The sequence below is a fragment of the Musa acuminata genome, chromosome BXJ1-9 (assembly GCF_036884655.1).
Source record: "Musa acuminata AAA Group cultivar baxijiao chromosome BXJ1-9, Cavendish_Baxijiao_AAA, whole genome shotgun sequence".
Lineage (NCBI taxonomy): Eukaryota > Viridiplantae > Streptophyta > Magnoliopsida > Zingiberales > Musaceae > Musa > Musa acuminata.
Window position 1 is genome coordinate 2,564,853 of NC_088335.1, and position 25,363 is coordinate 2,590,215.

Consider the following 25,363-nt stretch of genomic DNA (forward strand, 5'->3'; position numbering starts at 1 on the left):
GGCTGAGCTGGGCTGGGCTGAGCTGGCGGTATGTGGTACAAAGGTTGGGTTTGGGATTCTGGACCCGATTCTTACCTGGCCACTCAACTGCTGGTCCCCATGCTTAGGATCTCATGTAACCGGCCAATAGGTGGGCCCCACACGAAGCACGTAGAGCCTGAATGGCGAACGGTGTGGATGCATTTGGAGGGTATCCATCTCCGGCAAAAGAGAGCCATTTCCCAGTCTTGTAGCCTAAAACCTTTGGCGACTCGTGGTTCGTTCAACTCGAGCCGCCACCGTTAGACATCACCCTTCCCTCCCGACGGCCTGCCCTCGTCGGCCGACCCGATGGATGCGCCGGCTCTTTCCTCCTCGCGAGGCGTCTCCATCCATGTCCGTCCTTCGCCTCCGCTCACCCTTCGTCGAGCGTCGAGCCCAATAAAACCCTATTCGCGTATCAAGACGAAGCCTTTCTCCATCTGCGCCTCCTTGTCTTCGGATTCCAGTAAGAAGCCTTGCCCTCGTTTTTCTTTTCCCAATGGATTGTTTCTCGTGCTTGTCCATGACTCTTCTTCGTGTTCTTTCTTGTACGGGGGTGTCGCTGCTGCAGCTGTTACTTTGCTTGATTATGGCGCTGGAAATGTCCGAAGCTTGCGCAATGCTATCCGCTGTTTAGGGTTCGATATTAAAGATGTAAGCGTTTCTTGCGTGCTCTCGTCTCCCTATTCTCTCTTTCTTGGATATTTCATGGTTCCTCCAAACTCCTGTTTGAAGCTTGACAAGCTGAGGACCTTGTACACATTGGGAAGAATAGGTTAAAAAAAGAAAATATTTTCTCGCTCACGGATGTTTTTGTGCTATTACTGTTGTTTTAAATGCTTGATGACATGACAGTTAGGGATACTCTGGAAGTACGAGGCCAGCAGTTGTTGAACTTGTCCTTTCAATTAAACTAAGAGCCTTTAACTTGTCTATGAAAAGGTCGTGTTGGTGTTGGTTTCTTAAGATTCAGTCATCATATGGTGAGAGTAATTGCTTTTCCTTAGTCTATGGAGGTCTGATCTTTATGTTCAACATATAAAATGATTTTGTTGCATTATGCGTTTGGGAGAAGGAAATATGCTGAATGAATGTTGTTGTGGTCTATGTATAGTCTTGTTCTAATGCACTCACTTGCAGTTTGTTTAGGTACCAAGGTCCTAATGGTTTCTTAAGAAAGCACGTCAAACTTTAGCTGCCTATACGCTCAAGTTATATTGCATGAGCCGTTCATGTTTGTTCTGGTCTTTAAGTATTGCTTATGTTTTTGACCTATCATAAGATTCAATATCAATGATTTAAAAAGCGCTAGGCGCCTTTTGGCGCTAAAGTCCAAAAACGCTCGAGGCGCTAGGCGCTCACCCGAGCGAAACGAAGCGCTAAAATATAAAAATACATAATATAATTAATAAATATAATTATTTAAATTAAAAAATAATATTAAATTAAGAAAACATCACAAAATCACATTAACAAAAAGTCTCAAAATTCAAAACAATAATAATAATTTCAAATAAATAAAAATTAGTAGTATTAAAATTAAAATAATATATTATTAATCTAATAAATAAAAAATATTGTTACTAGTATATAGTTAACAGTATACTGTTAATATACTGTTAACAATATACTATCGAGTCGATGTGAGAAGAGTAAGTAAGAGTAAGACAGCAACGACGAGCAGCGAGCAACGACAGCGAGAGCGGCGACAGTGGTAAGCAGCGACAACAGCGGCGAGCAGCGATAGTAGCAGTGGCAGCGGTAGTGAGAGCGTAGCGTAAGAGTAAGACCGATGCTACTGACTGAGAACAACGGTAGCGGTAGCAGCGAGCAACGGTAGCAAGAGCAGGAGCACGAGCGGCGAGCAACGACAGCAACAATGAGTAGCAACAGTGGGAGCGGTGAGCGGTGACAGTGGCGACGACGAGCAACGACAGTGGTAGTGGTAGCGAAGAGCAACGATAGCAGAGAGAGGCAACGACAACGACAACAGAGAGGACATGTCGGCGACAGAATCGCGAGTAGGGTTAGGGTTGGCGAAGTCGTGAGAGGGATGCTGGGAGGCTGATATTGATGCTTTAGTTGGTTCGATTGAACCAACTAAAGCACCGGGGTCACCTGGTTTAACCCGGGCGTTTGCCCGAGCCCAGGCATCAAGCGCTTCGGGCGAGCACCCAGGTGATGCCTCTTTGAAGCATGCCTCCTGGACATGAAGCGAGGCGCTCGAGCCTTGCCTTGTCTTGCTCAAGCGCCTAGGCGAGCGCCCGAGCGTCTATTGAAATCGTTGTTCAAGATGTCATTGGATGTGTTAGGAGGAAGTGAGTTTTTATTGGTTGGATCATGGCGATCAATTTTTAGTTCCTTATCTATTGTATTTGTTTCATGCAAGTAAGATTTTATCATTTCTTGGAATAATTTGCTTAGTACTTAAGGTCTAAAAGGCATATGCAAGTTGCAACCTCTTAAAGCGTAATTCAAACATAGAACTCCACATTGAGGTACAGGATATTCCATCGAAGGATAAAATGGTAAACTCATATATACTGATCAGCCAAATATATAGGTTGATATGTAGCTTAGCAAACCCCTGTTTTCTTCTAAACTGAATTTTTTGTGGTAAGCTGTAACTTCTAGTGTTTTTTTTTCCTCATGTTTTAGTTGTCCAACACTTTCGAGCAAGTTCCAATCATGATCAATGCCTCTCTAAAATAGTAATTACTGTTGAAAGGTTCTCCTTGTTTCTGTTGTTACTGAAAACTTTCTTCTGCAGCCATGTCAAGCACACTGTTCGAACTTTTTAGCAAAATGTGGAAATCATCATATCTGCATTTGTTCATTTTCTTTTCATGCATGTGGTGCCCCTTGTTTTCAATATCTTTTCTTGTTTATTTGCTTGGTGATGTTTAATATTGGCTCTGTCTACACTTCATTATAGACTGAGGTTTTGTGTTCCTCTATTAATCAAGAATTTTGCGAACAAAAATATATATTGCCGTTTCTATTAAAATAGGTTCTGTGCTATTTTCTGCTAATGCCAATTCTATATTTTTGTGCTTATATTTTTTTTATACAATCCATCGCTTTACTCTGGTTAATGTTGAAGCGTAAGTAGATAATCTTTAAATCAATTTCAATACTTGAGACCAGGGTTGGTAACTGTTCTAACTTCAATGTTACCCTTGTCCTGTTCATGATATCTCACAATTATATTTTATGCATTTCATATTCTGTTGTACATGAGGAAATTAGCTGATTAATCATTGAAATGAACTTGTTACATTTTTAGGTGCAAAAACCAGAAGACATACTCAGTGCTAATCGGCTTGTTTTTCCTGGGGTTGGGGCCTTTGCAGCAGCAATGGAGGTGTTAGAGCAAAGTGGGTAAGTGCTACCTTGTTATTATGGCTTGCATTTGTTAGCCATTGTGGCCCATGACTGGACTTCCTTGGTCTTATTCGATATATTCATAAAGGTCTATGATAACCATGATTTGTGCTTTACATATCAGTATATTTGGAACTTTGACTTTTGTAGTACAACCATGTTTATCCACCACAGAACTTTAGTCATGCTTTCAACCTTGTGCTAAAGTATTCTTTATTGTTCAATTGTAGTTATCTATTTCAAGAACCTTATAAATGTCTTTTTAGCTATGATAACAAAATTTACAAAGATCTTACTTTGTTACAGATTATTTATCAAGCTACTTTACTGTGCTTGTTATTACTCCTTCTCACTTGTAATTGTCAGAGAATTTAATCTGCTGAGTTGGATAAGTAGCAGTATTAATGTAGCAAAGGAAATCTTTTACTCAAGAAGGAGCAAAAAATTTTGTTATTGTCCTTACACTTACTATTTGGTTGATTGGTAAATAAAAGAGATTGCAAAAGGAACATCAATTGATATACGATTGTCTAATTGTTTTTTTTTTCCATAAACATAGCTTCTTTTTCTTAAAATTTTAGTACTTGGACATGTTATTTATTCACTTGTGTTGTCTATCATAACAGTCATCAGAAAGTTTCGTGCATGTGGTCACTAACTAGGGTCTCTCCTAGCGGGTCATTATGTTTTCAAATAAAAGTTTGAATTGTACAGTTGTTGTTTCCTTGTGAATTTATTGGTTAAATTGACTAATCAAATAATTCGATTTATAGTTCAGTGTTTATGTGTATATTTAATCTATCTTTTTCTCTTAAACTTTTGTTGCTCCATATGCTGTGTGGTATGCCTTAGGCAGTGTACATGTTGATAAATCTATTATACTGCCCTTATTTTGACATGTTGCTTTGATTGTAATCTGCATTAGTTTGTATAAGATGGCTGTTGAGGAGTTTTTTATAATTCCTTGCCTATATTGTGGAAACTACTAGCAACAGTTAATCTTGTTATTTCAGGATGGCTGAAGCACTTTCTACATACATAGAGAGTGATCGTCCTTTTTTGGGTATCTGTCTGGGGCTTCAGTTATTGTTTGAGTCCAGTGAAGAGAATGGTCCAGGTAATGCTCCCTTTTTATTAGGATATATGCAAGGAAATGGTTGTCAGATATTGATAAACTATAAAACTTGATTGATAGATATCTTCTTACTCAAACCAAGTTACATGGTAAAGCTATTGTTTGTTCATGGAACTTATATTGTAGTGCCATCTGAGTGAGATTTGTCCCAGAAACTTAAGCTATGCATACATATATGTATGTATGTATTGCTTTTGTGTGCTAATGAATGTAAATCTTGTCCTAAGTTCTTTACACTAGTTACTTGATTAACTTTTTGGAATTTGTTCATTTCATGCTAAGCATGTTGAAGGAAAATTGTCCTTCCACCTTCTACGTTTTTAACTCAGCCTTTTCATCAGAAGATACTTGTACTGGAAGGACTTATTCAAGGTTTTCTAGGTAACAATATGTTAATGTGTACATAGGCTTAAATTGGATGGTGAAGAATTGTGCTTTTGTCTTGCTATCTTCTGTTGCAAGTCGCTGGTTCTTTCGTGCAATGCATTTTGCCATTATGGAATAGAGCACTAAGATTGGGCCCAAAATATGTCAATATCAGAATTGTTTGTGGTGAAACAAGTGGAAGTCTGCTGCTGGATCAATTCTACCCAGTCTACATCCACTGAAAAGTCATGTTTGAATGAAATGATCCTGACGAGCAACAAATTCTGATACAGTAATAGTAAGTTGTAGGCAGAGTGACTGAATTGAAAGAAATGGAGCTTTACAAGAAAGGTGAGTTGAGAAATCACAAAGAGAAGTAAAATTGGAAGGGTATAGGCCTTTAGTCATAACAACCAATTAAGGTTGAATTGCAAGTTGAATTTCAGCGGCAAGAGATAACCTCATGATTAACTTAATTAACTTTTCTTAGTCTAAATAGAACCACAATTTTGGACTCGATTGTAACAAATAAAATCCTAGTTTCTATAAAATGAACTCAAAATGGACTCGAATGTTAATAGGTAAGTTCTACACCTGAAAATATATATGTTTTGAATCTATATTCAGATTAAAATACCCCTAATACCTTATAAGAAATTAAATAGGTAAGTTCACCAAACTTGGTGAAATTGACTTGTACCAGAATTGGAATTTCCATTTAAATTACCTTGTCTTACAATCTCCAACCCATTTTGAAGTAGATGGACAGTGTGCTAAAATTTCAAGCTCATTTCATCCACAAGTGCCTAATTTGTTCCTCCATTACATCACTTCAATGCTTAATGTAATTACCATTTTAATAACAAAGGTCTACAAACTTATTCAGATGATTCTATTGATAGGCTTCTTCAATATGCTGAAGTATCATAAGATATGAAATAACAACTCTCTGAACACTTTTAATTCTCCCGGTTTCAATATTTTCCAGTGATCTGCTACGCATACAACCAGATTAACAACTCTTTGTCGTTTATTCTGCTGCTGAAATCTTTGGCTTTGAATCTAATATTTGTCTTGCAGTAAAAGGTCTGGGCTTGATACCTGGTGTTGTTGGGCGCTTTGATTCTTCAAATGGTCTGGCAGTACCTCATATTGGCTGGAACGCTGTTCAAATTACCAAAGACTCAGGAATTTTGGATGACATTGGAAGACACCATGTCTATTTTGTTCATTCCTATCGTGTAATTCCTGTAAGTTTTTTCATCCTATAAGTAGACTAGAATACTCCAAAATCATTTATCTTTTGTTTAATGTATTTTTTGACCAAAATGATTTCTGTAAATTTTGCCTAGTCAGATGCTAACTGGGACTGGGTTTCATCAGTGTGCAATTATGGCGATAGTTTTATTTCTTCTATAACAAGGGGCAATGTGCATGCTGTCCAGTTTCACCCAGAAAAGAGTGGAGGTAAATATTTTTAAATAAAATTTGATTTATGTTAATATTTAATTAGCCAGCAATATTTCTTTTTTCCAACTAAAAGATGCCCAAACATGATTATTGGCATCAATACGTATTTTTGGGGTAGATTATCCAGGTCTAGTTAAATATTGCTGTTAGATGCCCTATAGATCTTGTCAATAGAATAGCGTATTTATCAGAAAGTGTGATTTGACTTTTTAAGTCTTTGATAGGACTGTGGTGGATGTCTTAGGGAAGAAAGATAGGTTCCACGATGGGAATTACTTTACTAATCCAGTAATAATTATGCCATGAATAGGATTAGAGTGGAATACACATCTGTCAAAGTTAAATGTGATCTGATCTCTATTCTGTGAATATTTTAAACTTTGTGAAGATGGTCATATGTCTTATGAGTTACTTTCCATAATTTTTAAATGATGTTTCAACATGCTATTTCTGTAGGCACTAGTGGGTGTCTTTTTATTACAAAAGATTTGAAGAAAATACTCTTTGGATCCTGTTTCAGCAAGCTCAATTATGTTGGTGGAGATGTGAAAATAATGTGATTTATGGTAGATAATTTTGGTCACTTATTGTCATCTTCTAGCATCCTTTCAAAATCTTTTTCTTCTCTTTCTTATTTTCTTTCATGGTTTTTATGCTGCCTTTATGTTGCCTGATGATCGGCTATCAACTTTCCCTGACATCTTTTTCTACTTACTATAGTTAGCTGCCATACATAAGAAACTTACTTCAGTGTCATTTTCTAGATGTTGGACTTTCCATATTAAGGAAGTTTCTTGATCCCTCTTCGTCTTCAAAGGTAACAGTTACACTTTGATGTTCCAATGTAATCCTATTCCCACAATGTTTAGGCATTTTGTCTCATATTTCAATCTGATTAATTGCAAGCTTTTGGTCTTATAGAAATTAGCTCATGGGAAAGCATCACAACTTGCAAAGCGAGTGAGATTTCATTTGTTCTAGTTGAAATGGATATATTAATTCTTTGCCCTATTTCTGCCTAAACCCCATCACATTCTTAATTGATTCCACTGTTTTATTTTATGCCAATTTATCTTTCAGGTGATAGCATGTCTTGATGTGAGGGCAAATGATAAAGGGGATCTTGTAGTAACCAAAGGGGACCAGTATGATGTAAGAGAGCACTCTGATGAACATCAGGTATGGAAATTTACTTGGTTTTGTTTCACATGCAGTACTGCACGCTTTGTAATGTGCGAAGGCACTGGTATCCTACTACACATTAGTTTCATATCAGCTATATTACTTTAACTCCCGACCATCAAACAACCTCTCCTTTATAGTCAGTGGCCCCAAACCGTGAACTGTTAGGAAAATATTCTGCAAATTATTCCTGATCCAGAGAATATTCTCCCTTACAATTGAGGTTCACATAGCGGATCCTGCATAGCAATTTTTGTTATTATCTGCCTGGTAGGCGTCCACGTGTCAAGTATCTGGCGCTCAATGAGGAATGGGCACTTTTGCCTCCATCACTCACTGAAGGGAAACAAACAACCAGATGATCCTTGTACCTCATGTTTTTGTTCCTTGCATGGAAGGACCCAAGCTCTTTTAGGTTAAGCTGGCAACTTAGCTTCTCTATTTGAACATGCCAAGTAACACTATGACCTAAAATTATTTATTAAAATTCTGTGGAAGTTGTGAAGAAAAAGAAAGAAAACACACCTCAAACTCAGCCTACACTAGATCCATGTGAAGTCGTCCTAATGTTGAGTCTGGCTTAATATGAGATAGGTGCATGTTCTCTTTGGAAAATGGGGATTAAGGAACAGGATATTGGGCACAGGTAGAGATGTGGGGCAGATTTCAATTAATATAGGAAGCTGAGGGGCAAGGAGGTAGAGATTAATTGAAATTTATCCATACCATTGCCTAAAATGATTGTCTTTTCTATTTACTTGATCCCAGTCTTAAGCAATGTGCTTATTTTTCATGCCAATAGGTTAGAAACCTTGGGAAGCCAGTGGAGCTAGCAGGTCAGTACTATAAGGATGGTGCTGATGAGGTACTTATGATAAAAATGAATTAACATTTGTACGTTAATTTTTTGAAATTTATCCTGTAAATCTGAGGCAATCACATGATATTTCAGATTAGTTTTTTGAACATAACTGGTTTCCGTGATTTTCCCTTGGGAGATTTGCCAATGTTACAGGTTCGTGATGGATGTTATTGCTCATATCCTACAAAGCAATTGCCTGTTCATGTTAGTTCATGCATAATTATTTGTGGCTGCACAAATACTGTTTTGTAGGTACTACGTTACACATCAGAAAATGTTTTTGTACCATTAACAGTTGGTGGTGGTATACGAGACTTCACAGATGGGAATGGAAGGTCAGTATTTTTTCCACTTGAATTATCCATTAATGCATGTGCCCTTATGTGCTGAGGATAATTTGCTTGTTTCCCTCTGTGATTGTAAGACGTTGTGTATACTGGCAAAATACCTTAGAAAGAGTAAATACTGTTATACTTCTTCAGAGACAGTCGAGCCTTAAAAAAGGGGGGTGGCCTTGTGCACAGGGTTCCTGCCAATGAGGTTTGGGTCAATATCCCATTTGCTAGAAGACATTTCTCTTCCATTGACTAGTTGAAACCAGACGCTCATGTCATGCTTCATGGCCTGTCTATATTGAGTATAAACTAATATAGTAGGACTATATGATAATTTGGTGAAGTAACTTGCTCCTTAAATGCATATCAAAATGACACTCTTTTTGCTACTAAAATTTTCATACTTCTGGAGCATGGTTCCCTTTGATGAAATTCTTGTAAATTATGTTGGAACAAATCAATATGTTTCTTAAATCAAAATATCTTTGTGGGGACCATGTGCTAAAGCAAGAGTGAGAAATTTTCATAAAGTTTTCACACAATATTTAGATTGTTTCTTGTCATTTGCATAAATATTTGGGAGTTAAAAGAGTTTGTTAATGTAATTTTGAGAAGATGATGTATTTAATTTTCAATCCTGAGTTTTGAAGTATCTGCATGGGGGCATGGTACTTACTGTGATCATATCTGCAGAATAACATCACCCCTTAATTTGATGGATCTCTTTATGATTGACAAAAATATGATTTTTATTAATTTTCTGGATTAGATTAGTCAGAGAGAATATTTTCTTTAGTAATCCAATGCTTACAACGTCAAATTTCAGTCTTGTTTGTCCTTCTGTTATTGTCAAATACTAGTCTACTTCCCAGGGCTTAACCTATTGATTGCTTTTTCCTCTGCAGATACTATTCAAGCTTGGAAGTGGCATCAGAATACTTTAGGTCTGGTGCAGATAAGATTTCAATTGGAAGTGATGCGGTTTTTGCTGCAGAAGAATATTTAAAAACTGGAGTATGCAGTTGATTTATTTCTTTCTTTTTTTTATGCATTTGTTACCATTCTTTTTGTGTCTGAGACATTACTATGTAACATTACATTTTGCTAATTTTCCATGTTGATGATTAAAGGTAAAGACTGGTAAGAGCAGCCTAGAGCAGATTTCTCGAGTTTACGGTAACCAGGTAACTGTCTTATAAAATGATCTATTCACCAATTCTTGTATCTTTATTTTTAGTCAGTGGCAGTATTTTTTTTTGGTTAAATATCCTTATGGATTGTGGAATTTGTAAACCGAGCGTATCTTTTTTCGTATTAACTGACTTTTGATATTTACCTGCAGAGCCCAGATCTTTAGATTCTTGACTAGTATACACTAGAATATATCATTTTCTAGTGGCAATTGTAACAATGCTTGTTGATATTTCTATTTGTCAGGCAGTAGTAGTAAGCATTGATCCCCGCAGAGTCTATATCAGGAACCCTAATGATGTCAAATTTAAGACCATTAAGGTTTCTTCTCCAGGTACTATTTTCTTTGTAGTTCTATCTCCTCTCTCATTGCATTCCTCATCCTATTTCTACAAAATGTTCTATCGTTATGAATTCTCTTTCTTGCAAATCTTAGGCCCGTCAGGTGAAGAATATGCATGGTATCAGTGCACGGTTAGTCTTTCAAGCCATTTCTGCTTCTTATTTTACTGGTTGTGTATCTTATGATACTCACGTATGCAATCTAATCTGACTGCCTTCACTAGGCGGATCGATCTGTTGCTACTAGATAGAATGTGATGTTTTTTTCTGAGTAAATGAATGTACAGGGCTGATTTTCTGAGTAACATGATGAACCTTTTTGCATGATGTTCACTAAATTGCTTGTTCAAATGGGAGTGGATATGACATCGTGATCTTTTTATCTATATATTTTATTGGCAGATCAATGGTGGACGTGAGGGGCGACCTATTGGAGCCTATGAACTTGCAAAAGCTGTTGAAGAACTTGGAGCTGGAGAAATACTTCTAAACTGCATTGATTGTGATGGTAAATAATTGCATATCTAATTGCCAATAGTATATTTAGATGATTTATGTTCATCGCTTATTGAATATCTTTAAGCATGCTTAATCTGTTTAATAAATTGTAAGAGATATCAGTATACTCATTTGGGATGAGTTTGTGAATATTCTTTTGATGGAAAATATGCATGCAAGGGATGAGATTATTCCTATTACAGGCCAGGGTCAAGGATTCGACATAGACTTGATTAAGCTGATATCAGATGCTGTCACAATTCCTGTAATTGCAAGCAGTGGTGCAGGTGCTGTTCAGCACTTCTCAGACGTCTTTCAAAAGACAAGCGCATCAGCTGCTCTTGCAGCTGGAATTTTCCATCGGAAGGAGGTACTTTCAGAATTTGTTTCTTGCTTTATTTGTTATCCAAAGGTATAATTGTATCTTAGAAACTACACAAAAGAATCAAATGTGCAACAAATTAAACATCTTTATTCTTGCTGAAAGAGTTCTCAGGTAATTATTACACGCTACAGGATGCTAGTCATTTGAAACCACATAATGTAGATATACAAGGTAAGCTAGTAGAAATGTGCCTTGGATTACTTCTTTCAAGCTGAGCCACGGTGAGAACATCGTCCTACGTCATATTTTAGATCTTCTACTGGATCCAATATTCATATTTTAATTGTCCTAAGAATGCATAATGTCGACTTGCTCTCAAAGAAATGCGCTTCGGGGTAAACTCCTTGGGCATGTTATCTTTCTACTAGATCTAACATTTAAATTGGCATAATTTACTTGACCCTATAAATTGGTCGTTCCTTGCAGCCGTCCAAAGATTTGTTGATGTACTTAGTGCCTTGTGCAGCAATTTATAATAAGCATCAACAATGCCCATCTAAACTGTACCAGAAATAAAGTTACTGATATCAACTGTGGCAATGCAGGTTCCAATTTCATCAGTCAAGAAGCATCTGTTGCAAGAAGGCATAGAGGTTAGAATGTAAAAGGGATTTCTTTTCGGCCATGTTCCATACTTGCTGCTGCTTTCAGCTTTAGAATGTAAGATTAAGTTGCGTATCATTTAGCAGGACAAAATCTCTGACCTGTGTTATGGTCTGTCTTTTTGGTTACCAGCAATTCTTCTTATATAAACTGCACCAACAATTGAGATTGAAAACAGAGTCCACTCATTTAATTTGATACGATGTTATGATGATAATGGAAAGGCAATTCTCCTTTTTGAGTTTGAGAGAGTTATCTGCAACAGATCATGCTGGATTTGATGATGCAAATGCACGACGGTCGGTAGTGGTAGTTACCTAAACTGTAGCCAACCACCAATCTATCCTCGTCCATTGACATTGGAAGTTGACTAACTGGTTGCTGTCATCACAAGCGTCATGTCCGACATAACATATCTCCACGACAAGAACAGCAGCCAGCTGTGACGATCCGGACGCTTGCGCTTTACTTCTCGCACCAGATTCCATCTCCAACAGGCCGTGTCGAATTGACCGTGCAATGGTATCGGCGACGAGAGTAGCTGCAAGATGAGTTGACTGCAACTTTTCTTTAAAGATGTCAGAAGTCCACGATCGTCAGAATACATGAGCTCTCCTTATCAGCTCTTCCTGAGAATAGGTAGTCCAACTCGTCGGTGCTAAGTAGCGATGCTATTTGAGATACGTTTACCCGTAAAGTTATGGCGGTGTCTATCGTAATCAAACCATCAAGCAAAATTTTGATGATCGGGGGTTCTCACATATATCTTCATCATCGATGCCAGCTACGTATATTATTCTTGTGCAGGAATCCATGGCTTCGAGGACCTCAAACCGCATCGAGCTGATCTTTTTTTATGCGTTCTGCTGCTCTAACAAGGATGATCAAATAAGAGATAACGAACAATATGTAGTGCTTGGCTTGATTCTCAGCGTTCATCTCCATGTCATACTCGTGTTTCTTATGTATCGTCTTTTCCTTACTCCGTTATCACCCCCATCTATCGTCACTCTATATGTCTACCCTCCCAAGACAATCACGAAGTTGTCATTTCATAATAAATCGACACCATGAGAGGAGATCGTGAGAGCTATGACAATAACTAGTAGGAGGGAAGAGGTTGCAAGAGCTATGATGAACATGTCGAGAAGGTGCTTTGCAGGAGTCATAGGGGAGAGGCCTTCTATGATAGAGGTGATGGTGATGCTCAAAGGAGCCGAATGATAGGTGAATTCACACGAATAATGTTTGACATAATAGGCTATCAAAAAGAAGAGGGAACAGAAGTCTCATTATAGTCATCTCCTTCCTCTTAACTTCCTTTCTCATAGCTCCCATGATCTTCTTTTATGAAAACGGTGAAACAATAACAAGACGAAAATACCAAAAAAAAAAAAAAGGATGATTGCGAACATTGCGAACATGATAGAATGCAACAAGACAAAGATGACTAGGTGGTGATGAGAGGCATTACGGACATTGCGAACATCAAATAGGAAAAATAGAATTCAACAACACCTTCTAAAAAAAATATAAAAAAAAGGAGATTTTTTAATAAAAAAGGCCCTTAGTTATATATATTTAGACTTCTTTAATCTTTTAATGGTGCGGGACTAAAACGATATCTTTTATATCAATCTTTTTTCCCGACAACAATGATCATGTCTACAATAGTTTGAGGCAATCGAGAGGGCGGACCACAGCGCAAAGAATCCATCCAATGACTTTTAGTTTTGACGCATGAAACCGACCACCGGACCTCATCCTCTCCTCCTCCCTCCCTCTCTCTTCTTCGATTCCACGATTACATACGACCGAACAATTCGAGATCACAACGGTAAGCTAATATCGATGGACGGCTCATGTTAGAGGACAAACGGACCGCAGCAATCCTAGTCGTTGGATCGATAGCCGACCATATCCAACATGAATCGGATCCTATTTCCGATCGAATCGTGTCGGATTTGATTCGCTCCGCGAGCGCAGCATTCGCAACATAAATCTGGTAGAGCGAGCGCGTACGAGGTCTACACGAGCCCTCACCCGCTCGTACGGGTGGCAGACACGGGCGGGGCCCCATGTCGGGTCCAACGACCTATCGGGTACGGTCGTGCGGGTCGGAAACGTGTATGTTGCGGATCACGGTTGGGGCAGCGGTCCCAAATCGTGCGGTCTGTTGGAGGGGTGGGATTACTACTAACTACTACGCTGCTGCCTCAACGGCTCACCCAGAAAACGACAAACTAATGTAAAAGCTCGCGAGTCCTCTCTCCTCACTATCATATAGTACTATTATTTTCTCCTTTGCTGTTATCATCTCCTCTCTCTCTCTCTCTCTCTCTCTCTCTCTTTCTCGCCTCCTTTTTAGCGGAGCGAAGGCGACAAGAAAAACAAAACCAGAAAAATTCCCACTGAAATTTAGGGTTGACGCTTTCCGGCGATCGATGGCCCGCTCCGACATCCCGATTCCGCCTCGGATTTAGCTGCTGGGTCTGCTCTTTGCTCGTAATTGTTTGGCTCTTTAGCTGTTAGATCGGGAGGAAAGGTTCTTGATCCGTCGGAATCGATGGAGCCCCCGGCGGCTGCCTTTCGGTAGCGGATCCGGTGGTAAGGCAGTTTCTGGGTTGGGGGAATGGAGCGGCCGACCTTGAATAGGGTGATGAGCTTTGCGATATCTGATTTGGCGTTGGAGTTCGTGCTGGGGCACGTGGACGACCCGCGTGACCGGGAGGCCGTGTCGCTGGTGTGCAAGAAGTGGTACCAGATCGACGCCCTCTCGCGGAAGCATGTCACCATCGCTATCTGCTACTCCACCAGTCCCGAGCGGCTGCGGCGGAGGTTCCCCAACCTCGAGTCCCTCAAGCTCAAGGGGAAGCCCCGGGCCGCCATGTTCAATCTCATTCCTGAAGACTGGGGTGGGTATGCCGGGCCTTGGGTCAGGGAGATCGCCAAGGCATTCAATTGCCTCAAGTCGCTGCACCTCCGGCGGATGATCGTCAAGGACGACGATATCGGCGTGCTGGTCAAGGCCAGGGGTCATATGCTCGAGTCGCTCAAGCTCGACAAGTGCTCTGGCTTCTCCACAGATGCCCTCTTCCTGGTTGCGCGTTCGTGCAGGTACGACTCTTTTAGTTGACTGAATCTTTATTTAGTTTTCACTGCCCTTTATTTGCCCTCTTTCTAGAAGTTCTTTCCGTTTTGATATATTTACTTTATCCGTGATCTGCAATATATGGTGCTTGAGCACATTTAGATTGGTCCGTCGCGCTTGGTAGCCTGCAACAAATTATATCTCCGCACCCAAAGTACATCTAGCTTCCAATAGATTAGTCTTTGACTGCTTCTTGTTTGATTTAGTCAAAGGCTTGTAATTATAAGATCATATTGCTCTAGAGTGTTACTGGATTGGGGTAGTAAGATCCAATTGCTCTGAGTTGAAGTAGTTATCGACTGTGAATTTTTTTTACTGGAACGCACTTTCTTCTGTTAGAAAGGCAGGTATGCATCATCAGGAATATGGATTATAACATATCAAATTACAAACATTTGTGTCCTTCATGTCAATTCTAATGCTTGCATACCCATTGCACTAGCACAGTTACCATCATCCTCACACAAAGGAAATTGGCATTAATTCCATGATGTGATTGTCATGTTTATGTTTGTGATGCTACAATATCATGTCAAATCACCTTCAAGTAGATAAAATTCCCGTTTTATGCTCCAAACTTGAAGACCTTTTTTGTCCATTAGTAGAAGAACATTATTCATCTTCTATAGAATAATAATTCTCAACAATTTAGTTGGGTGTTTTCTGCAAACTCTAAAGTTTTAAAGCATGAATCCTTTCATAAATAAGCTACTCATTTGTTACTGAATTTATGGTCTGATGTACTTTCTTAATTCACCGACTGATGGTGCAAGCAAGAGACTTTGGTTCGTAGAGCATGTCCAAGTAGATTTTAGGATGGCTATAATATGGATATGCTAAACCTTGCAATTGTAAACATGTCTCCCGCGTAGTAATGGAGACATACCTTCCATATAATTTAAGTGATTCTATAGTCATTTCTTCCTATGATGTCTACGGAAAAATTTCCTTCTGCTATGGATATGCTAAACCTTGCAATTGTAAACATGTCTCCCGCGTAGTAATGGAGACATACCTTCCATATAATTTAAGTGATTCTATAGTCATTTCTTCCTATGATGTCTACGGAAAAATTTCCTTCTGCTATGGATATGCTAAACCTTGCAATTGTAAACATGTCTCCCGCATAGTAATGGAGACATACCTTCCATATAATTTAAGTGATTCTATGGTCATTTCTTCCTATGATGTCTACGGAAAAATTTCCTTCTGCTATTATCTGTGGCACATAGAAGGCTTTGGCCTTTCAAAGATAGATACAAAATTTTGTAATAGTGTCAGACTGGCAGTTATAACTTCTAGAACAGTCATCATAATGATTTCGGAGCACGTCCTGCTGCGTCGTGTATATTGGTAGCTGGAAATTACAGTACTAACAGGAATGTAGACTCAACTATACACTGAAACAATCTATTTTGTAATTTTGAATGACAGTGTATCATAATTTGAATTGGAATTGATCTTTTCTGTATTGTTGTACCAGTAGTAACGATTGTTATCTTCTGTAATTTCCTGTCATAACTTCTAACGACAGTCTGTGATAATTTATAGTATTGTATATCTTTTCAATAAGAAGAATGACTGTGTGAAATGGAGGCCGAAAACTTCGCATGATAATTATATGTAGTTATCTTGATGGTGCTCGTTGTGCATAACACACTTCGGTTGCAAAGATATGAGTTCAGATATGTACAGGTAACGCCATGCAAGGCAGTTTGATATAGTTCAGAATTTGCTGTGCTCCCTTAATGTTTATACTCTTTTTGGTATCTTGATTGCTCTTTTATAATTTTTCTGGATATCTCCGTTGATGGTCTCCACATTGATCTCTTGGCCACAACTTACTATACGTACTTGGTTTTCCGTTGCTGTTTATGCTGGGTAAAGTCTTTTAGGCTGATGGATAAAATTCAAAGTAGAGCAAAAATATTGACAAAAAATAAATTGTTTTCCACACTAAAGTTACCTCTAAATAGTCATATCTCTCTTCTTTTGGCCAAGTTTGGTGACCCTAGTCAATGTTTTACTCCCTGCACATCTTGGTCCCATGACAGAATAAGTCTAAATTTCCTCCAGTTTAATGTTGGATGTTTTTTCAAATTAATTTCTTTCGTCACCTTTGTCAAACATTAAATGCATGCAACTTAATTCTTTATTGGAAATCTCATCTTACTTATATCCTTGACATTCCCTTTATAGTCTGATGCGTACTGTTGAGTTCCACTTTGACGTTCACTTTCTTCCTGAATTTCTTAACCAAGGGTGAGTTTTTTAATGTATCTTCATTATCCAACTAGTTCTGTTTCCGAAGATGTAAAATAAATCATCAAGTACAAAGGCGTGAAATAAATATTAAAGGACATAGCTTTCTACATTAAGATATCTTTTGGTAAAATTGTCAACTTTCTTTGATGGTAGGCAGAAAAGCAAGACAGTTCATCTTTCTGAGTATTTTAGCTGCCCATGTGAAAATCCACTAAGATTTTTGCATCATGGCAAATTGGGAAATATTATGGATAGCTTATAGTTCTGCATCAGCCTTGTCTACCTTTATACTAGTTTAGTGTTTCTGAACAACTAAGCCATGAAGAATTTTCCTTATTCTGTAATTTGTTGCCATATTCCTTTACATTGCAGTAGAGCCTTTAACATCATATACATGATAATCTTGCTTTTTGCACAAAGAATACTAGTAGGATGTCTTGTGGTGTTGATGCAACCATACTCTGCCTTTGACAGCCATGAAGGCATCTATTTTGGCGTTAGTTAGATGTTAGATTGGGTTTGGTTAAATTTTTATTCAGAGGTGTAGTTAGATTAATAGTAAAGTTTGAGATCTGGCATGAGAAATCTTTGGTTGGCTTAATGAGCCAACATCTGGATATGGTGGCTCATAAATGGCTCATAAAAGAGTTTGAGTCAGACTCAAACTCTAGGTTGTTCCATTAATTGGATGGTTTTAACTGTATTTAGTCGGTTTCTTAAGGAAAAGGCTCTTTACGGACTGATCTTCTTAAATGACAGGCATTTGCCCGTTCATATTAGTTGGATATTTTGGAAATAACAAAATTGGCTACAGTTTCTACTAGGCCAAGCTAGGTGTCTTCTTCCCGATCTTCTCCCTCTCCCATTTCTTTCTCTTCATCTCTTTCCCTCGTTCCTATCTTCTGGAATTCACACACAACAGAATTAAATTTACTACGACATGCTGATTTCAAGTAGAAGAGGCAGCTGGGCTGCTGTCCGTATGCTACAAGAGCCAACAGATTTCTGTTTTGGAAGAATCTCCTGTTTGTAACTGAAGCTGCTTATTATGCCTTAATTTGCTCGTAATGTCCCTTAGATGCTTTTCTAGCTTGGAGCAGCCTTCTGAGGTTAGTGGCTGATCAAATCTCTTATCAGCTGAAATCTGATGTACCAGTCCTAGGCTGCATCAGATGTTGTACATGGTACATATTCAGCCATCTAATCCAGGGGAAATATATTTCTTCAGCAATACTTATTTGTAGCTTGTTGTTACACTCTTCCATGTCAAAGTAGAGCCTCCGATGTCATTAACTGTGCCAATTGCTTTACTCATATTGGATCTTTGTAGAAGCACAATATCTTGCCTGGTATGTATACAACTATGCCAACTACAGGGGTGTTTTGTCTTGTGGGCATAATTGTAACCTACTCCTTCGCCTCAAGAAAGGTGGAAATTTTTTAGAAACTCTTCTAGTGCAATATAGTTGTCGAGCAATATTCTCAGGGGATGTTAATCTATTTTTAAATTTTCCTCAAATATGGTACTGTCTTTATCAAGTTGACTCGGTTTGATGCTATTTGATTATTAGTTTTTACTGGCGGACCTTAACACTGAGGACTCTTGGATTTTTTCAGTTATAGGGGGATACAAAATTTTCAACTACTCCCAGCTATTTATTGTACAGTCTAGATCAAGTTTAAGTCAGCTTGTAAATCATTCATTAACTTGACTGATGGAACTTAATGCCAAGGATTATTAATAGAATTTTGGATCATTATCAGGACTAGAAGGTTTAAATGAATGAGGGTTTATTTTATAAAAAAGACAACATAGGATTGTAAGTGCAAAAATAAATGTGTATAATTTTACATGTATGCCTAGGCGTTATATGTTGTGTCAGCATATACACCCACCCATATCTGTGTATCTATATGGTCTTGTGTGCACGAATCTAATATTAATTAACAGTTTATTCAACACTATTAAACCAGATAATCTAGCCTTGCTTCTATGTGGTAGTTGCTGCTAGGCTATCTTTCACAAGCAGATCCTTGGGTATCTCATCATGATGAGTACTTTTACGTCTTCAGTGGTACTGACCTTTTGGAAACATCATGTTCTGGTGCAACTGACTACTTATCGTTGGTTTCCTCCATCATCTGATGATTCAACTGATTTGGTTTACTAATTTGTACTCGCAGATGCCTTAGAACATTGTTTTTGGAAGAAAGCTCAATTACTGAGAATGATGGCAAATGGGTTCATGAAATTGCTATTAATAATTCTGTGCTTGAGACTTTGAATTTCTATATGACAGAACTCAGAGTTACACCACAGGACCTCGAGTTACTTGCTAAGAATTGCAGGTCCTTGGTTTCCTTGAAGATCAGTGAATGTGACATTTCTGATTTGGTTAATTTTTTCCGCATTGCAACGTCATTGGAAGAGTTTGGCGGGGGTTCATTCAATGATCAAGTTGGAGAGGTTGATAGTTATAAGAAGATCCAGTTTCCTCCCAAGCTATGTTGCATAGGCCTCATCTATATGGGGAAGAATGAAATGGACATATTATTTCCATTTGCTGCTGCACTTAAGAAGCTGGACTTGCAGTATACATTTCTCAGCACTGAGGATCATTGTCAGCTGATCCAACGTTGTCCAAATCTGGAAGTTCTTGAGGTAGCATATGTCATAGCTCCTGCTATCACCTCATTCCATAAACTTTCGAGCTGATGAACTGAAACTACCTTTTTTTTCCTTGGCAGGTGAGGAATGTGATTGGTGATAGAGGATTAGAGGTTGTCGCTCAGACATGTAAGAAACTCCGAAGGCTCAGAATAGAACGAGGGGATGATGAACAGGGTCTAGAGGATGAACAGGGTCGGGTTTCCCAGGTTGGTCTGTCGACTCTAGCACAGGGATGCCTTGAATTGGAATACCTGGCAGTATATGTCTCCGATATCACAAATGCAGCTCTTGAGTGTATTGGCAATTTCAGCAAAAACCTATGCGATTTTCGTCTTGTTTTACTCGACAGAGAAGAGAGGATAACAGACTTGCCCCTTGACAATGGGGTCCGTGCTCTGCTGAGAGGATGCACCCAGCTCAGGAGACTTGCTGTTTATCTGAGACCTGGAGGTCTCTCAGACGTAGGTCTCGGTTACATTGGCGAATATAGCAACAACGTACGGTGGATACTGATGGGTAATGTTGGGGAATCCGACCGTGGAATGCAGCTGTTTTCACGGGGATGCCCACGCCTGCAAAAGCTAGAGCTGAGGAGCTGCTGTTTTAGCGAGCGTGCTTTAGCCATGGCAGCTTTGCAGCTACCTTCCTTGAGATATCTATGGGTTCAGGGATACGTTGCATCCCCTACGGGCCGCGACCTTTTGGCCATGGCGCGTGACTTCTGGAACATAGAATTTATACCTCCGAGACAGGATGCCGATGGAATCGAAGACAGGCGAGGCAATATCGAGAGTCAGGCTCAAATTCTGGCTTACTACTCTCTTGCTGGAAAACGAACAGATTGCCCAGAGACCGTGATACCTCTGTATCCAGCCTGAGTGCTACATACCGTGCCTTTGCTGTTTCCTTCTGCCCTACTCTATCGCCGATTAGGATCGACGGTGGCGCCAGTGATGAACACGTCTATATGTGTTGTCTGTATCAATTTGATAATTTGTGCAGCCAGTACTATAATAAGCTGTCTTCTTCTCTGAAAGCCGATGAGCTTTCTGATCGGCTGACGGGTTTATCACGTGGTAAGTGCTGATTCTGTCACGGCACCTCTGCCAAATCTATTATTTTATTGCTTGTTAAGTGCTGATCTTTCTTTCGAGCATCGGGACATCCTCTCTGGGGAGATGTCACCACGAAGAAGACCGCGTTGCCCTTGGGTTCTTGCTAACTCTGTGATCTCAGCTGCCTTCTATGATCTGTTTATCTGAATCATGATACTAGTTGAGAGGAAGCTGTGTCTCAAAGTGTTGCCATTCAAGTCAATATGTAGCATCAGTGTAGCAAGCGGTCATGTACGCAGATTGACAATATCATTTCAAGTAGGGGATGAACAGCGATTGGTTTTTCTGTTTTCTGTCGTTTTGTAGTAACTACGTGCCTTTGTTGGTTAAACTTCTTAACTGCATTTTGCTTTCACCTTTATCTCGATAACCACTGTTTTGCTTTCCATCTCCATCTCTTTCTTCCTCCATGAACAGTGCTGGGAGTCCTCTTGTGCCAGTGGAGTAGGGAGTAGGGAGGGAACTCGGAATCAGAATGCTTCCGGAAGACAAAGTTGTCTGAAAGTATAAAGCTCTCCGATCATGGCTGTGGTCTTGGTCTTGCCAAAAAGAGGAAGAAAGCTCTGTTGTTCGCAACGCAAAAGCTTAACAAGGATGAGCAATCATGCTATACTGCTGCCTTGAATCTTCTTAATTTTCCATTTCGCTGTATTTGTGAGGCCTAAATCACCACAATTTCTTCTACCTGCAGATGCCACCACATGGATGGAAGTCTGGAAATAAAGGCGACAAGGAAACATCGACAACGATGCAGGCGCAGTACGGTGATGTCAATGTCCACTTTCTGAAAGCCTTTGTGATATTTCTTTGGAACCACGCAAATCCATGAGCAATAGATGATTAGGACGTCAGGTCGAGATTAGCATATGTTATCCGAAAGAGGAAGACAAGAGAAGGGAACGAACGGATCCCAATTCCTCTTTCTTTCTTATATTTTATTCCTCTTCCGTTTCTTCGAAATCCATAACGGGGAGAAGACAAGCTTCCATATGTGATTGATGGACCAAACAAAATGAATAATAATAGTAGTAATAATAAATATGCATATAGTTAATTATTGCATCAACTTTAAATTCTTACAATCAAAACCAAAAACAAAAAAGGCTGTTTTGGTCCATAAACAATTCAGACGTGCATCGCCGCAAATTAAACGCAAGCCCAAACAACAAAACATTCATGCAACAACAAAGCAAAGCCTCGACGACATGTCCGCAACTCTCTGCCTTCCATTGAGTTGCTTCCTCGTCTTCTCTTCCTCGATGGATGACTATTCCGTAGCTAACAAGCTGGGAAATCGCTCGGTGGTGGCAGCAGCGACTCGTTGGTGCCCTTGCCGTCGTCCACCACGAACGCCATCTTTAGCCCCCACGACGTGTGCACCTCAAAATGACAGTGCAGGAACCAAACACCTGCATCCATCCATCAGTCCACCTCGTCAGGACTCAAGCTGTGCCATCAGGCCTTTACCACGTGCGGACATGTGAACCTACCTGGGTTGTCCGCCCTGAATCTAATGGCCGTCCATCCTCCCGTGGGAACGCCGATGGTGTTTCGCTCGACCGGGTCGACGAGGTTGAACTTGGAGGGAGATGTTTTGGGGTCGTAGTTGCCGACGCCCCTTCCCACCACGAAGAAGTTGTAGCCGTGTAGATGGATGGGGTGGCTCTCCGGTCCTATCACGCCGGTGTCCTGCAGAACAAGTTGCACCGAAGCGTTGAAAGGCAGGCGGTAGAGCCTCGTCCCGTTCATCGTCTGCATGTTGCTCGGGCCGCTGCCGGTGTAGTTGAAAGCTATAGGCGGTTGCCCCGGGAAATCATCGGTGAACACCCCGCTCGTGTTGAAGTAATGCGCCTGGAGGAGCGCCGTCGTCGGCATCACGAAGGTCACGTTGTTGATGTCCGCCACCACTCGGCTCCCGTTGGTGCAGGTCGCGCATGGGTTCACTCCGAGGCCCACGGTGAAGAGAAGGGAGCGATCCACCATCAGTGGTACCTTCGCGGGGTACTGCTTCGAGTTGAGGCTGCGGAGGGCGTCGACGAAGCTGGACGCCACGGGGGTGGCGTTCTGAGGAGGAGGTTTGGTGGTGGTGACCACAGCGGAGGCGGATACGCTGCTGGCGTACTGCACGGTGGCCGTAGCCGTCCTGTTGTCCACCGCGACCAGCGGCGAGTCCGCGAAAGGGGAGGCAGCGACCAGGTATCTGCCGGCGCCTTGGTCGGCGGTGAGGAGGACGTTCGTGGTTTGGCCGGGAGTGATGAGCAGAGTGTCGGTGGTGAAGGGCTTGGTGTAAGTGGCGTCCACCTCCACGACGGTGAGCTGATGCCCGGCGACCTTGAAGAAGAGGTCCTCGTTGAGTGCTGCGTTGATGATGCGGAACAGGTAAGTCTTGCCCTTATCCACCCGCACCGTCAACCCATCTGCGATTACAGTTCAATGTCCGACTCAGATCTCATCTCCTTCCAGATATCTTCTTATAGCGTCTCGAATACTTTACCCTGAGCTGAAGAAGCACAACCGGAGACGGGCCCCGCATGGCCATTGATGGTGTGGGCATCGGACACATTGGGGGCACGACCCGAGTTCATGGCTTCGTCTATCACAGCTTCGACGTCCGATCTCCACCATTCCGCTGAGATCAAATCGAAGCAAACCGATCAATCTGCATTCTGATGCCAAGACGCATAACGAAGGAGTACCGTGTGTCGGATGAGCTCAGCTATGATTACCCAAGACCAGCACCACCTCTTTATGAGGCGTGGGGAAGAAGGGATACGCAACACCGCGCTTGGGGAGGATGACGATGGCGCCATGAACCGTAGCTCTCTGCCATGAGATGTGGGCGTGCCACAGGAGAGTGCCTCGCTGCCCCGCGAGGGTGAAGTTGTAGACGTAGCTTTGGCCTGGCTGAATCGGGCACTGGGTGATGTATGCCGGTCCGTCGGCCCATCCCGTCCTCAGCTGCCTAACTCCATGCCTGCAATCAACCCCACTCGTATGAGTCTTTGATCCAATGTTCGACGCAGTGGGGGCTCATACAGATTGCTCGAGCAGTGGTTAAGCTTGCAGGTGAGATTTCGAAGGTGGCGTGGATGGAGACTGCTCACCAGTGGATGGTAACGTTGACCTTGACGCGGTTGACGACCTTGACCACCACCGTGTCGTCCTCTCTTGCGTAGAGAGTTGGCCCCGGGAATTGGCCGTTCACGGTGACGATGGACTTGGTGGAGCAGAGCCGAGTGAAGCTCTTCTCCACCACCTGCACCCACCATGAAATTAAAGCAGGAAGATGAAGTGGCGCTGTTGCATGGGTTAATTAATAGGATACGTACGGTACTATATATATATAAGAAAGCTATTATTCACTTCGTATGCTTTCTTTTACGTCGTATGAGATGTGTATCCATACTGTATATGTTGGAGATTGAAGGGCTTGGAAACTGATGCTGGCGTCGGTCGAGATACTCACATCGAACTTGTAGTGTCGAGTCATTCCCTGTGCCAGCAAAGGAAGCAGGAAGAACACCGCGAGGAGTAGAGCCTTCCACGAAGAAGAAGACTCCATTTCTTCTGTGCTTCCTATCCCTCTCGCTCTTCCTGTATTGGGAAGGTTGCATGGAGTGAGAAGGCAACAGGAGCTTATAAAGGGATTGGAAAATGTAGCTGCTGAGTCGTTTTTGATCTTAGGTGCGGGGAGGAATCTTGGCAAACAAGGTTTTGGTAGAATAAACAGGGAGAATACATCCAGATTTCTTGAATCCCACATAAAGGTCATATATCTCTCCATGTCAAGCATTTCTGGATCCCACTTCTTGTGAGTCGCAAGTCATTTTCCATCAGATGAAATAGAGCATTTCTGAAGGATTTTTCTTTTCGTAAAAGATGGATCTTCTTATCTTAATCATTTTTTTTGCTACTCATCGGAAAACACACACACACACATACATCTCAGATTTAGCTTCTTGCCGACTGAACCTTAGAGCATAACTCTTGATCAGGTCTCCCGTAGTAGGAGGATTAAGTAACCAGTCCTTCAAATATAGTCAAAGACTTGGACTGCATGTAAAACAATAAGAAAACACATAGCAAGCGAAATAAATAATATAAGATTGAAATATTTTATCACACATGGAACTCGTTATTAACTTCTTTTAATATCTCGAACCTTATATTTTAAAAAGTTACATCGGTATTTGTATGATTACGAAAGAATATTATCTATGTCCATTTATTCTAATATTAAAAATATATTTTTAACGTTTTAATTAGTGGTGGAGAACGATGATATCGCTATAGGTCGTGGGTGATTATTATGAATAAGAGTAACATTAAAATGTGAGGGCTACTCTACGTATATGTCGATGTCGACACAATTATCAAGCGACAATTT

At 40.6% G+C, this 25,363-nt stretch overlaps 3 protein-coding genes across 4 annotated transcripts; 2 read left to right on the forward strand and 1 right to left on the reverse strand.

The window, feature by feature from the left end:
* Positions 1-198: 198 nt before the first annotated feature.
* LOC135592445 (imidazole glycerol phosphate synthase hisHF, chloroplastic-like) lies at positions 199-12,021 on the forward strand. 2 transcript variants are annotated; one of them, XM_065081907.1, is made up of 19 exons: positions 199-487; positions 593-675; positions 3,308-3,402; positions 4,419-4,522; positions 5,987-6,156; positions 6,259-6,373; positions 7,141-7,193; positions 7,298-7,336; positions 7,457-7,555; positions 8,361-8,423; positions 8,511-8,573; positions 8,673-8,755; positions 9,661-9,769; positions 9,886-9,939; positions 10,193-10,280; positions 10,383-10,420; positions 10,691-10,796; positions 10,990-11,156; positions 11,717-12,021. In XM_065081907.1, exons 1-19 carry the CDS (start codon positions 331-333, stop codon positions 11,774-11,776), a joined length of 1,746 nt encoding a protein of 581 aa, XP_064937979.1. In that variant the 5' UTR covers positions 199-330; the 3' UTR covers positions 11,777-12,021. The 2 variants fall into 2 exon arrangements, with proteins under 2 accessions (XP_064937979.1, XP_064937980.1); XM_065081908.1 differs by lacking the exons at positions 8,361-8,423; positions 8,511-8,573 and having other exon boundaries at positions 213-487.
* A 2,074-nt stretch (positions 12,022-14,095) lies between these two features.
* On the forward strand, positions 14,096-21,269 carry LOC103996884 (coronatine-insensitive protein homolog 1b). The gene is made up of 3 exons (XM_009417935.3): positions 14,096-14,891; positions 19,375-19,852; positions 19,939-21,269. Exons 1-3 carry the CDS (start codon positions 14,407-14,409, stop codon positions 20,737-20,739), a joined length of 1,764 nt encoding a protein of 587 aa, XP_009416210.1. The 5' UTR covers positions 14,096-14,406; the 3' UTR covers positions 20,740-21,269.
* A 758-nt stretch (positions 21,270-22,027) lies between these two features.
* LOC135592448 (laccase-22-like) lies at positions 22,028-24,598 on the reverse strand. Its single transcript, XM_065081911.1, has 6 exons — positions 24,443-24,598; positions 24,081-24,232; positions 23,703-23,950; positions 23,471-23,605; positions 22,467-23,393; positions 22,028-22,385 (listed from the first exon to the last, which is right to left on the reverse strand). The coding sequence occupies exons 1-6, from the start codon at positions 24,536-24,538 to the stop codon at positions 22,255-22,257; spliced, it is 1,689 nt and encodes a 562-aa protein (XP_064937983.1). The 5' UTR covers positions 24,539-24,598; the 3' UTR covers positions 22,028-22,254.
* Between the last annotated feature and the right edge of the window lie 765 nt (positions 24,599-25,363).

Coding starts and splice junctions, on each gene's coding strand:
- LOC135592445 (XM_065081907.1), top strand. CDS start 331: ATGGATGCGCCGGCTCTTTCCTCCTCGCGAGGCGTCTCCATCCATGTC. Junction 488..592: donor CTCCTTGTCTTCGGATTCCA/GTAAGAAGCCTT, acceptor TCGCTGCTGCAG/CTGTTACTTTGCTTGATTAT. Junction 11,157..11,716: donor GAATTTTCCATCGGAAGGAG/GTACTTTCAGAA, acceptor GTGGCAATGCAG/GTTCCAATTTCATCAGTCAA.
- LOC103996884 (XM_009417935.3), top strand. CDS start 14,407: ATGGAGCGGCCGACCTTGAATAGGGTGATGAGCTTTGCGATATCTGAT. Junction 14,892..19,374: donor CTGGTTGCGCGTTCGTGCAG/GTACGACTCTTT, acceptor TTGTACTCGCAG/ATGCCTTAGAACATTGTTTT. Junction 19,853..19,938: donor CAAATCTGGAAGTTCTTGAG/GTAGCATATGTC, acceptor TTTCCTTGGCAG/GTGAGGAATGTGATTGGTGA.
- LOC135592448 (XM_065081911.1), bottom strand. CDS start 24,538: ATGGAGTCTTCTTCTTCGTGGAAGGCTCTACTCCTCGCGGTGTTCTTC. Junction 23,606..23,702: donor AGAGGTGGTGCTGGTCTTGG/GTAATCATAGCT, acceptor ATTTGATCTCAG/CGGAATGGTGGAGATCGGAC. Junction 22,386..22,466: donor ATTCAGGGCGGACAACCCAG/GTAGGTTCACAT, acceptor GGATGGATGCAG/GTGTTTGGTTCCTGCACTGT.